Source organism: Gavia stellata, chromosome 11, assembly GCF_030936135.1.
Source record: "Gavia stellata isolate bGavSte3 chromosome 11, bGavSte3.hap2, whole genome shotgun sequence".
Taxonomy (NCBI): Eukaryota; Metazoa; Chordata; class Aves; order Gaviiformes; family Gaviidae; genus Gavia; species Gavia stellata.
This window is the reverse complement of record NC_082604.1, coordinates 24,282,535-24,295,895: the sequence shown is the minus strand read 5'-3', so window position 1 is coordinate 24,295,895 and position 13,361 is coordinate 24,282,535. Positions and strand designations below refer to the sequence as shown.

Here is a 13,361-nt window from a genome sequence, read left to right as displayed (position 1 = left end):
CGTGGGAAAGAGTGGAAATCTGGCCAGTTGGTTTTTGGAAGTCTTGCATGGAAACTTGACTTTCCATGCACTTGATCTAACAGCTGAAACCTCCATTCAGTGCCTCAAGTTCCTGCATGCATCCTGTTATCCTGCAGGTATCCTGCTTCAGTTGCTACCTTAATGGCAAAATCCACGTGGATGCCGGTGACCTTCTAAAGCACAGGTGGGTTTTCCAGGGTCTTTAACTGATGTTTCTCTTGCAGGAAGTCCGTTGAGGAAAATTCTCCATGAATGTACGTCACAATGATGATGACCGACCAAATTCCGCTGGAGCTGCCACCGTTGCTGAACGGGGAGGTAGCCATGATGCCTCACATCGTGAATGGCGATGGATCACAGCAGGTCAGTGAGCTTTGCAGAAAATGGCTGGTTTAAATAAACTATTTCTGGGCCGCCAAGGGATTTGGAAGATGGGGAAGATGGTTTTCCCTAGCATTAGGGAGGGCAGAGTATTTCCTGGAAGGTAGAAATCTGCCTTTACACTGGAAAGACGTTCACAGCAATGCTTTAAGTGTACCATTAAATTTAATGTGATTATTTGCATGTGTGTTCATTGAAGTTAAAACAATGGGATTGAAATAATGGCTATAAATGCTACATGTTTGAGGGCTTTGCAGAAAGTTAGTGTCATGATTTACTTGTGCCAGCTGTTGTCCAGACATCTTGCCAGTATCTGCAATGAGATTTTTAAGAACTTAACACTAAAATGCTGAGATTTTTTTTTTAAAAAAAAGGGGGGGCAAGAAGGAAAGAAATGGAGAATTGAAGACAAGAGACCTGTGACGTCTGCTATTCTCTGCTTACCTAAGTGTACTGATCCTAGCAGTCCTGTGTTTACCCTGTGCTTCATTATAAACCTTAGAGGGGCAGAAGTGAATTTTGAGTGGACTTCCGAAGGAAGGCAAGTTTGTAGTTGTTTTCATATTTTCCTATGAGATGTTCTCTAATAAGCTTGATCAGAGGTAGGTAGAATGATTACAAGACCATAGTGATGCCTTCGTGTCGGGATACAGCCTGGGGGTTCAAGCTGATAGTTGGTAGATTCCCAAACCTGTCATCCTGGGTTAATGTTTCTCTTTATAGAACATCTACCATAGCAATTTTTCTGTGTTACTCGATTTGGCTCCCTCCTGATTTGAGACATCTCAGCAAAGTATTTTAACCAAGGTAGAAATAAGCTGTCCTTCATGAATCAACATAAAATGTCATTCTGTTACTTCCCATTCCCTTGATCATTTGTTCCTCCCTCTAAGCTGTGTTTTGAGCTACACCAGCCTCGAGAGGAAGAATAATTTCCGCTTTTCTTGTAAGCTTCTAAGTCTGTCTGCGTATCTTTTTAATAAGAAAGCTTTTAAAAGAAAGCTCTATTTACCAAGTCCAATATTAATACACTTAAGCGAAGGAACAATTTTGCTGATATTGGATAGGATAATTGTTCCTTAAATATGCCCTCTCCTCCTTTCTGGAAACGATTTATCAGGTTAGACTGTCCAGTGGGTCCCTCTGCATTACAGAAAGAATAAATGAAGTCTTCTGAGCCCTCCTTTGAGATGGGGCTCTAAGTCAATCTTCGAATTTCCCCATCAGTGATGATTCAGCAGCCTTGCTTGGTGGATGCCTCCATTGCCTTTCAACTAGCTTCGCATCTAATGTTTTGGAGTAAAAAGAATTGCTGGCATACTGGAAGCACGTTCCTTCTTGCTTTTGCTGTGCTACGCAAATATGACTTGGCAGAACAATTCCGGGCCAGGTTCTTCTTCTGCATAAATGTTTGGATGGTGCTTGTAGACCTCATCACTTTCAGTACTTGGAGTTGGAATACTGGTTTTCTGTGAGACTTCTTTTGGCCTCTAGTCTGGATGTGCTCTCCTGTGTTGCAAAGCTTAGCTGCCTTTATGCTTTGTCATTTTCATCCTATTCCTGAAGCTTTAGTTGATGTCTTCACTTCCAAAAAGTACAGTTCTAAAATGGAATGAAATTGGAATAAAATGCTTTGTTTGATCATTGCATACAGTAGCAGCAAATTGACTATGTTAATTGTTCTTAACATGATGTGTTACGTAATGTAGAAGCAAATGTTATGTGTTTGTTGAAAGAGATTTATCTTAGTTACTTGTAAGGTGAGAACAGCCTTCAGATTAGATTCACGTATGAATGACTTCCTTAAGAAAGATGGTTTATACTACTCCATAAATAGGTGCTAGTTTTATAAGAACATGTGCTTTTTCCAGGGTGTAATTAGAAGCTGGCGGTGAGAAAGCATCATAGCTGAGGCGGTGGGAGATGAGGCGTGCGGAGGTTTCCAGACTGCAGTGTGGCCACAAGCAGATCAGTGCCTCGTGCTCTGGAGCTGGCAGTGCTCGCTTCTGATGCGATGCTCTGCGTCCGCTCGTTGCTCACCCATGTGCGTTACTGGATATGAGAAGCCTCAGCCATGCCAGCGTGGTAGAGCTCTGCTATAAGCTCTGCCTGGGAACGCTGAGCTTCAGAGAAGAAGTTTTTCTCAAAAGACCCGTTCTTACATATGTAGAAAAGAACAGACTGGAGCTGGTAAAACACCTTAGCTTTTACCAGCAGCCAGATGGAGAGCGATGCAAAAGGCAATTCTGCCAGTAACAGTCCCGTATTGTAAGACAGTTGCATAGGGACATTCAATTGTCTTATCTTCCTGGGCATAAGAGCTGCCGAGCGGTACAGGGCAGAGCGAGGAATGTCTCTGCCTGCTTAACAGTAATCCCTCTTCTCTCGACTACCCAAAATGGCATTTCTAGCACTGGCTGCTTTTGTTTTTTTTTTTAAGTTTCCCACAATTACTTTCCACTACTGCTGACTGTATTTAATGCTTTCATGTCCTTTCCAGAGCTGCTGCTTACTCTGTTTCTGCTTCTAATCCACTTCTAACTCCTGTGGGGGTTTGGGGAGTGATAATTAACCTTTTGGTCCAAGAATTTCAATGGTTTCCTGTAGGTACTCCACCGCAAGTTCCAAAAAGCTTGGAGTATCAAGCGGAGGGGCGGCTAGCTGTGCCATAGCACGTCTGTACAGAATGCCAGGCCATTTTGTTTGGGAAGTTCTATTTCTGCTTGGTTCGCTCGCTGCACCTGCAGTGGTGTAGGAAGTTTTCTGCTTGCCCGCTCTTTGCAGAGGTGCGTTTATCAAACCCTGTTTTTTCAATGCTTGGCTCGAGCCCAGGCATTGTACGTAGTGCTGTGTGTGCTGGTTCTCGTCTTGTAGGGTCACGCACTTTGAATAAGGGAGATGAGAGTACGTCTGAATGAGGAACAAGATTTGGTACTTTCCTGTAGCACAAGTCTGTGCACCTTGCAAGAGCTTGAAAGCGTTTAGCTGGGTTTTATACTGTATCTGAACAGCAGTGGAGCTGAGTGATTGAACTGTGTGCCAAAATTTAGAGTTACTTCTTTGTAATTTCTTGATTATTTTTTTTCTTTTTTTAATATATACTTGCAGAAATCCCCTTTTAGGAGAGAGGGGGGGATACTTGCATACAGAGGGATTGTTTCAAGAAGGAAAGGTTTATAACTGGTACACATCTAAGATACCTGAGTTGAAGAAGCATCAGTCCATGGAAAATGACTATCGGATAAAGGATGATGAAATTTCCTTCTGTTTCAATATACTGACTTTTAAAGCAGATTCAGTAGTCGTAGGCATTTAGGCTAGAACAGACAGTAGATGAGTAGCGTTGGTGAAGTTAACCCATGGGCAGTGTTTGCTATCTAGGAAGTCTCTAGAATGAACTGTTCTGAAGGAAGGATGTTGGCGGGCAAATTCTGAGACTGTTCTCACAAATACGTTACTTTGTGAATGCAACGAAACACAGGATTCGCTAAAACTTCAGGGATCTTAGAATTTCTTGCTTATCAGAGCAATTTGTTATGCAGATATACTAATGGGTTTTTCATTTCTTTTTTTACTGCTTGTTTGGAGCGTGCTTAACTTGTGATAAATTAGGGGGTTCAGGATCTGTCACCTGTGGGCTTCGCTATCAGTAGCACTGATCGTAAACTGACTGAATCGCTTCATGCCTCTGTCTTCTGTCCTAGGAAAAGAAGGACAGTTAAGCCCAGAACACTATTATCAAAGTATTCATTTTTAAAAGTCACTGGTTCATTGTTCAAGATGTAGCATGTTCACTGACTTTATTTTTTTCTTACTGAAGAGGGGTTGAAAGTATTTATCCTACCTGCTCCTGTGTGGTTGAGGAGGAATGCATTCCCGAGAAGAATAATGCACACCGAATGGTGTGAATTCTTTGGTCCTTCCTGCGGGATGGAGCTGGGAGTTCTTTAGGAGCTGGGGCACAGTCTTTGCAAGGAGAATAGAGAATGGACCCAAGAGATTATTCTGGTTTTTGGTGGGTTTTTTGGTTTGTTTTTTTTTTTTTTCCCGAAAGATGCCATATATTCCAAAACTTATGTACTGCAGAAATTGTAAATACAGTAGATTTTAATAATTTAAAGCATTTGTGAGAATCTGTGGCTGGATCGCAGACAGTGCCTATGATGCCGTGCCTCCCAGCTGTATGAAGCATGGTATATCTACACAGGGAAGGGAGAATTTGCCACATTGGAAAACGCTGAAGGCAGGTTTTAAATATGCCAAAGCAGTGCAGGTTTGACCTTAGGAAGGAAGAGGTTCTCGTAAAATAGAAGTATTTTAAGGCAAGCATTGGATTGTATTGCATCGCATGGATGCAAGTGAATGGCTTCCTACTTGCTGCTGCGTCTGCGCTCGCAGGTGATCTGCAGCAAAGCAGTTAGGAGGCGACGGCCTGTTTTGAATGTGAATTTTCTTCTGTGTGCTTAAAAAGCGCTTGTATAAGTAAACCAGTGCCATAAGAAATGGGTAATAGCACCTTGGTCCTTATCAGGCGTCTTTGTATGAGACTGTTTACCCACAAGGTATGTAGTTTTACATTCCTGAACCTGAGCTTTAAGCCTGTGTTAGACTTTGCTGGCAGGTTCGTTAGCCTCTTCCCCTGCTCCCAACAGATCAGAGAGTCAGCTAGTAGGAACGAGGGGGACACGAGTGACACTCATCTGGCTCGTCGTGAAAACTTAGTCTGGGCACGGAGCAATTGTTGCCAAATTTTGTGTGTGTGTGTGATTACAAATATTTATAGTAACTATGCAACTTAGTAACATTAATCAGTCTTAACAAACATGGCTGTTTAAGATATCATAACATTCTTAAATGTGAAATAAATGCAAAAAAAAGTGTGTTATAGATTGCAAGCTTTCTCTGAGGATGCAGCAGGTAAGGCTGGGCTTCAACACCGAGTGGACTAAACTGCTAAAGCGAACATCCGAGTACGTTTTAGGGAAAAGAAAAAGCCTTTGGGATTGTGCTGCTGACACCCTACTTGCAGCTGTCACAAGATCCAGCTTTTTGGCTGTGAGGAGGCCAGGGGACTGAAACTGGGCTGGAGTGTCCTTGGACCTGGGACTGCACCCTCGTGATGCTGCTGGGCAGCAGCGGGGGCTCCGAGTCACTTTTCAAGCTCGCCCTCTCTCCTCTTGCTGCCATCTCATAAACATGCATACTCGGGATGCTGGACGTGGGGAGACAGCCAGGGCAATTAAAGATCGTCCGTGTTTGGTTTTGTTAAAATAAAGAAGTTATCTTTAGACTTCTTTATTGCTTTCCTCAGATTTTTAATTAAAAGCTTCAGAAACAAAGCGTTCTCATGAAGGTCCCTTGTGTAGAAAGGAAGCAGAAAAGCTGCGTTCCAGGCTGCAGAACATGGTTTTGCGGTTTAGGAGGATGTGGGAAAAATAAATCTTTGAATTAGTTTGACATACTTAGTGTGTATAGACAAAAGTTGCAGTGTGCCTCGGTATTACTTGTCCCAGGCAACTGGGACAAACTGGGGGCATTGGCTGGAAGATGCCCAGTATCTAATACTCGACGTGGGCTGGCGGTAATGGCTTGATGTCAGCTCTGCAGCTCGTTAGTCGTGCTTTGCAATTGCAAGCTGTCAGGGGGTTATCCACGGCATGGGGTGAGTGCAGAGGGGTTTGGGTGGTGGGGTGGATAACGGGGGCAAACCCCGGTACCCCAGCTTCGGGCGGAGAGGGGAGGAGAGGCCAGGCTGGCTTGCAGCCTGCCGACCATCCTCCCTTTGCGTCCAGCCCTTGTTCCAGTGTTGACCCACACGACAGCCCACATCAGTCACACGTCAGCTATTCCCGTTTGCTCTCCATACAGCTGCCTTCCCCCAGCAACAGCCCGTAAGTGTTTTCTTCTGCTCCAAAGGTGGCTAATCTGAGCATCAGTGCAGAAGAATGTCTTTTAATATCTTCAGAACTTAGGTTTTTTTTTAACATTTTGGGAAATGACAGCAACAGTGCTTGACTTCAATGCAGTTCTTGCCTACTGTATAACTTCTAAGTCCATTATGTGTGCTGATGGTTACTGGTTTTAGCACGTGCTTTTCTGTACCACTGTAGCCGGAGGCTGATTTCTTCACTGTTCTGAGAAATGCTGTGTAGCTGGAAATGGCCGAGACGAGATGGCCTTTTCAGCTACGTGCAAAGGCTTGACAGCTCAGCGCCTCAGGTTCTGTTCTTGTTCCTTGGCTCTTAATTTTTCTGAAATTTTGCTGAAGTGAATGAATTCCACAAATGTTGGTGTTTCTTCTTCTGTAACACAAAAGACCTCACTACTCTGAAAGTGCAGATCTGGCAGGGCTGCTGTCATTAGGTGCAGAAGACCTACTTGGTTTAACAGAAGTCGATCTCTTTGACCTCCTTTGAAAACCTTTGTGCTTGTGTGTGTATTTAAATGTCCAGATATCAATAAAACCAGATTGGTTATGGCTTTCAGCCTTGTAAAGTGTTAGGATATGAGATGGTACAAATTGCACGAATTTCACAAATATAACCTTATGAACACTGAAGCTGAAAAACTTACTCAAGAGCCCAGGAAACCAGGGTTAGTTTTACTGGACTTGAGGTGAAAACCATGGTGGAACTTGCTGCAAATCATTGATTGACAGAATAAAGCCCTTTTTCCCAGCAGCAATATAATTTTGAAAAGGCTTGTGGCTTAATTGCACAGCTAATAGTTGAAAAATGTTACCCTTTCAATGTATTTGATATTTAACCTCAAAACAAGATCCTGGGTGAAAACGTTTTGTGGTTTACTTGTCTTTATTGGGCTGTAGTCAAAATTTGGGCAAAATAGTAGAGACCCTACTCCAGACAGGCCAAGTAGAGTTGACTGTTGTTATCCTGCAGCACGCAATGGGGAGCTTTGCTTTCTGACCAACTTAATCCCATGTTTTGTGACAGTAACTAGTGCTAAGGGTTTGGGGTTTTTTAAATAAATACGAAATCCTTAAGCTGTTGTACTTTGGGAACTGTCAATAAGGAAGTATTTCCATATATATAACATTTTAATAGAAGCTACTATATAGTAAGTCCCAGGCTCTCCCCATGGGCTCATGATGGGGAGATGAAGCCGTGGTGGCCGCTGCCCTTTGGGAAACAAATTTGTTGATGGAACCATGTCTGTTAAAAACAAAGGGTTTTTAATGTGGAAACCCAAGGAATTATTTTCAAAGCACAACTGCAGGTGTGCTAACGCAGACACTTGGGCTGGAGACTGACCTTTGCAATGACTCCTTGAAAAGGAATCTGTAAATCGTACCCTTCTGATAACTAACTCCGGGGTAGACACGTGCCTCGTGTAGTAAGAGGAATCCATCTCTCACGGTCAGTCTTATACCTGCCATTAAACTCAACTCCGCGCTTTAGAGAAAAGATGGAGCTTTTCATATACGAGACATCAGTGTGGCTAGGGCATGTATTTTAAGGAGTTGGACCAAGTTCTTCCAAAGGTGTGATGGTGTGCTAGAGCATCTGGTTTACGTTAATCAAGCATGTTAATAATTAACCGGCTTTAGAGCTGTTGGTTTAGACATATAGTGCCAATGAGCTAATGAAATATTTTTATGATTCTTTCCCTCTTTGTGTTCAGATTTCTGGTTTGTTGGTTGGTTGTTATTTTTTTTTTTTTAAGCTGAATGACACTGCTTTGCTCTGGGCTTCTTTTGACCAGATGCCCGTATCCTGTTGTGGATCATCCATTGCCTCTTCATAGCAAAAGAGCACATAAATGCTGTCACTTAAATGTTGATTGTTCGGAGATTAGAGATGGAATGGCTTTGTGCCTCGTATCTCTTCTGAACCATTTATTGTGCTCTGTATGCCGGATCAGATCCGCCCTGATCAGTGCTCCCTGAGAAATTATTGTTGCAGACAAAATAATGGCTTTTGTATGTCATATTTCTGATTTCCAGCTTGTGCTTTAAAAATGTTGCTGGACATAAATTCAAATTCTGTCTTTCCAGATTGAATGATTAAAGTCTGCATGCAGGTGTCCCAGAATATAAAGACCAGATCTAAATTTAGAGAGAGATTTCACAAAAAGATATAAATGTAAATTTTCAATTTATACCACGATTAATCCAGCTTTTGATTGAACTTCTGACAATGCAAAGTTAACAGAAGTGTGTTTAAAATATCTGAGTAAAAGTTTCACAAGCAGCAAGACCATGGGATAAATGATCGCTAGTTCCCAGTGAAACTCTCTGTTAAAGAAAGAAATCTAAATCATAAGTTTTAAACCTGTGATTTTTAGACACCTGAAAATTAATAAAGATGAGTACAACGTACACTGAACTGGGATGCGTCTTTGTAGCATTCCCATCATCTGCAGAACTGAGCAATGGGGGACTGGGGTGATATTTTGTATATTTAAAAAAAAATATTCTATTTGTTACTAGATAAATAGTTTATTACTGGTTCTGTATGCAACTATTGAACTGTGTATCTATGGATTTTGCTTAACTGATATGTGTTATGCGTATGACTGAAGGATAAATTTTTAAAAATGTTAGTGGGTCAACTCCTCTTATACTTCCAAAACCTTTTATTCCTGTGAACTTGAAATCCCATTATGGCTTGGTGCTGCATGCCAGAGTTTGTGCTGTCTGCTCTCATGTGCCAATGGTCTAAAGATTTATGTCCTTGGCTATCAGTGTTCGGCCAAGTTAAACACACTGTCAAGAGTTCGGTGGTGGATCCTGAAGTAATTCTCACCTGCACACAACTGAGTTACATCTTTGTTTCAGCTCTGAAAATTTAGATGAGTAGGTAGGCTTTAAACCTCCACCGGCTCTTGGATCCTGCCGGTACCCAAAGAGGTACTATACCAGTCTGTTCCTTCCCTGCTTCCCGTATCTCTTCCAGAGTACCGATAACAGAGTTTTTGGGTTGGGGAAATTTAATTTTTGGAGATCACAGTGAAACAAATGTGTTTTTCTCTCGGCAGGTCTTTTTGGTTCAAGTTAATCCAGGTGAAACCTTTACAATAAGGGCTGAGGATGGAACCCTGCAGTGCATCCAAGGTAAGAGAATACGCGAACGTGTGGACGAGCATTGCTTGCGTTATGAAAAACTTGTTCTCTCATCTCTACAAAAATGTGATATGCAGTTCAGGAAATACAGAGAAGCACTTAAGAGTGAGAAGTTGCAGACACAGCTGCTGTACATGTTATAGGACTTTAATAGCTTGGAATGAGTCACGAATTTCTTAAAAGTCCAGGAGATTTCTCTCTGTTCAGTCATTTTATCAGCATCTTATATATATATGCATGCATATTTCCTTATAACCACGTAGTGAATACAAATGAGAGATCCCAAGTGAGACTGAAAACTATAACAAATTAAGCGGATATCTATGGAAAAACTATTTTGTTTTCATACAGGCGTCGGGAGGGATAGAAAATGAGCAGAGAAGTACAGACATTGCAGAGTGCTTGGAGAAGTCAGATTGGTTTTGAGCAGAATTTTTAATCTGTTCTTTAGAAGCAGAGCTGGTTAATTATGTAGTATTGAATAAAAGCATGTCAGCAGTCTTTTGATTGCTGTTTTACCTCTTGGTAAAATTGTGCAAATATAATAAATAGTGCTTGTGTTTTTTATGAGAGCCCACACAAAATCTTTTAACAGGTCTGAAGGGAGAAGCGACAAAAGACCTTTCCGGTTGTATATTAAGTTCTGTGCAGAGGGTTTCTAGCTAGTGGCAAATACAGCTTTGAAGTGAAGCAGATATTTCCCTAGGTATAACGCTGTCTACAGTAAATACAGGAAGGTTAAATCAAAATTCAAAGGGGATAGACTTTGCGTAGCCGTACTGCTCATACTATTTTCAGTGATATTTTTTGAGCTTATGTCATTATCTTAATTTTTTGAGACGGGAGGTAAGTGGTGTTGCTTTCCCCATCCTTTCCAGATCTTATACCATTAAGCAGCAATCTCAGTGGGCTATTTATTGAAAAGCCTTTCCTAAAAAAAGTAATGGTAAGGGGGGAAAAAAGTCAGTTTATTAGTAATTGTTTATCTAGTTAATTGCCCCTGTATTTTGACTGTGAATTTCAAATCTGCTCAAGAAGGACTGTTTCTTAGACCGCATCAAATAATAAAATCATGCTGCTCAAGGTTAACTATACTTTTTATTAAAATCTGGATTAGAAGGGACCCCTGGAGGTCACCTTCTGCTGAAAGCAGGGATCGTGTCGGAGGTGGATCGAGTTGTTGACCACCTCCTGAGTTGTGAAGCTCTCCGAGGAGGGAGGTTGCTCCCTGGGCAAACGGCTCCAGTGCTGCACCGCTCCCATAGGGAAGAGTTCGTCCTTTGTAACATTTGAAATTTCCCATCTTGCAGTCTCTTTGCGTCTTTTCTGTGGGCCCCCATTGAGGCGGTGGAGGAGTTGGTGGTTGTTGCTTGAAATTGCATCCCTGTGGAAATGAGGAATTAATAGTTGTTTGAGATAGGGGTTACAGAAGCTTCCCTGAACACCATCCAGGATTATTCAGTCTTGATGAGCAATAATAGCAGCAATTTAAAACTGCTTGTTAAGATTTATAGCCAACATGCTGTGTGGTAAGAAACTGGTCCACGTGGCAATTAACAGAGGAGTAAAGCTGGCTACTCCTTTTATTTGAAATGAATGCTTTATATTGGTTAGTACATTAAAAATTTCCATTACAAATATAATTAGACACCATTTAGTTATAATTTCTTTTTCATGCTCAAAGTGTTGTTCAGTGTATTTAAATAAATGCAACTTGAAACCACCTGGTTCTGTATTCCCAGTAATTTAACATGTTTGTGCCAATGGGGCTTGTTTGGTACTCATCAGCAGTCTTTCATAAAATTCATTTAGAATTTGTAGTGTAAGATTGTCTCCTTTTTTTTGTAGAGCTGCAATATTGACCACCAAAGCACACACCTTTATTTCTATACACTCTTTAAGTTCGGTCTGAAGATTGATATTCTTTTTGTGCTAAAGCTTCAACTCCGACTTTATTGTGAAATATTTATATTGCTGAAATCAGTACGTGCTTCCAACACGTAAGAGCACCTGACTGTTGTTGCTTTTTTTTTTTCCTTTTGGTAAAGCTGTGTTCACAGTGCAGTTGTGGAACTTAATGTTAATAGTGATCAGTCACGGAATAAACTGTAATCAGCCAGTAAATACACTAAGATTAGGATTTGTGACAACTGTTTTTCCTGTGCTCTGAGGTTATTGTAAAAGACAGGCTTATTTTGTGTGCACTGGTTTTGGAAATTACACACCCCCTTGCTCCGCAGAACTTATAATGTCCTTTTTTTCCTGTAATAGGTATTTTGTATGTTTAAAGGTTAATGTATTCCCTAGATGTATGGCAACACTTACACAATAACGATGCATTTTCCTTTGCTCCCACATTGCACTACGATTAGCAAGCTATGGAATAATTTTAGCCCTATGTTAAGGCAGCACAGAAGTCTCTCTTTGAGTGGTGTGTATGCCCACGAGCTGGTAGCTCCCTGTTGAACGGGCAATACTCCCTTTTTCCTTACTCTCACGTATTCAGTGTTATGACGTAAGGTGTGCTTGTAAACAGGATTCATTTGTATTCACAATATCAAGGACTACTTTATAATAAATTGTATGAGTCTCCCGAGTTCAGGGGGTGAACGCTATTATTAAAAAATTGAGATGTCATGCCTTGGTTACGCAAAATTCTTCAGGATATACGAAAGCTGCTCTTTTCTTTTGGCATGTACCCATTCTGCAGGGCCAGCTAAGCACTTGTGTAGAGTGATTTTAATCTTTGTGAAAGCCTTTTTTTTTTATATATGGCTCTTTGAGAAGCTTGAAATCTTCAGTTTGTGCTCCTGGAGCCTGTTTTGGATGTCCTGTCAGGCACCGCTTTGTATCCAGGACCCCCTTTGCCTCCATGGCTATGGAGTATCTGGGGATGGGTGGGGATAACGTGTCTTAGAAGACTGATGGGAAAATAGCAGAGAAAGAGAAGACTTAGTGAATCTGCGTTTGTCTTCTCAAGGTTGGAAGAATGACATTTGTTTGAGGAAAACCTCTGTGGAATATCCTCCCTTTTAAAACACCCTGAAGTGTAATTATCCACTAATTGAGTAATCACTCTTTAAAAACAGAAAGAATAGATGCACATTTGAAGGTCTCCGATGTTCTGGAACATTGGAGAAATCCTAAATACAAAAACTTTTTCTAATTCCTCAGGGTTTCACACGTTAAGGTAATCAGTGAAAACTTTAAAAATAAAAATACCCCCACTCCCAACTGAGAAACTACCCCCTTAAAATACTGTAAAACTGGAATAAACGTGTACTTTTAAATGAATGTGCAATGTGTTACAGCAGGTGCTGTCTTCATTCCCGTGTTCTATTTGCATGTAGCCAGCGGTGACTTTTTGAAGACGTTGGTTTCTAAGCCCCGTAGGTCACGGTGGGGGGCTGGATTAAGCAGTTGACGGAATCGACGGTGGCTGGGGGAAGTTTAGGTGGTCAGTGGGTGTGAAGAGGTTTCCTTGAGAGGACAGGTTTAAAGAGGTTGATAAATCTGGTCTTTTGGAGAAATCCAGCCCTTGAGTACAGGTCTGTATGGCTCAGTCCACATGTCGGGTTATTCAGGGAAGCATCCGCGCGGTTCCAGGCGCTCTCACGTGTTCCCCGCTGACTTTCTAAGGGTTTGCCTCCTCCGTCGCAAGTAATAAAAGAGGTGCTGCGGTATGTGACTTTTGTAGCCCTTGTAGCCACAACCGAATAAAGAAAGGGGTTGTTGGGGATTAATTGAGAAGAATCTTTTTTTTAATGGTTGCTAGAAGCTGAATCAGGCAGGGACCCGATGCTGCCCGTGCAGGCAGGAGACCCGCTCTCCTGCCCGCCTCGGCTGTACACCCTTCAGTGCTTGCTGGGTGTTGAGA

The 13,361-nt window shown here is 41.7% G+C and overlaps 1 protein-coding gene across 1 annotated transcript in view; it reads left to right on the top strand.

The window, feature by feature from the left end:
• The first annotated feature begins 273 nt into the window (after positions 1–273).
• The window catches only part of FNDC3B (fibronectin type III domain containing 3B), a 170,445-nt gene continuing 157,357 nt past the window's right edge, over positions 274–13,361 (top strand). The window contains exons 1-2 of the mRNA XM_059822504.1: positions 274–384; positions 9,400–9,475. Of these exons, the coding sequence (XP_059678487.1) occupies positions 274–384; positions 9,400–9,475 (187 nt within the window). The remainder of the gene's footprint in view (positions 385–9,399; positions 9,476–13,361) is intronic.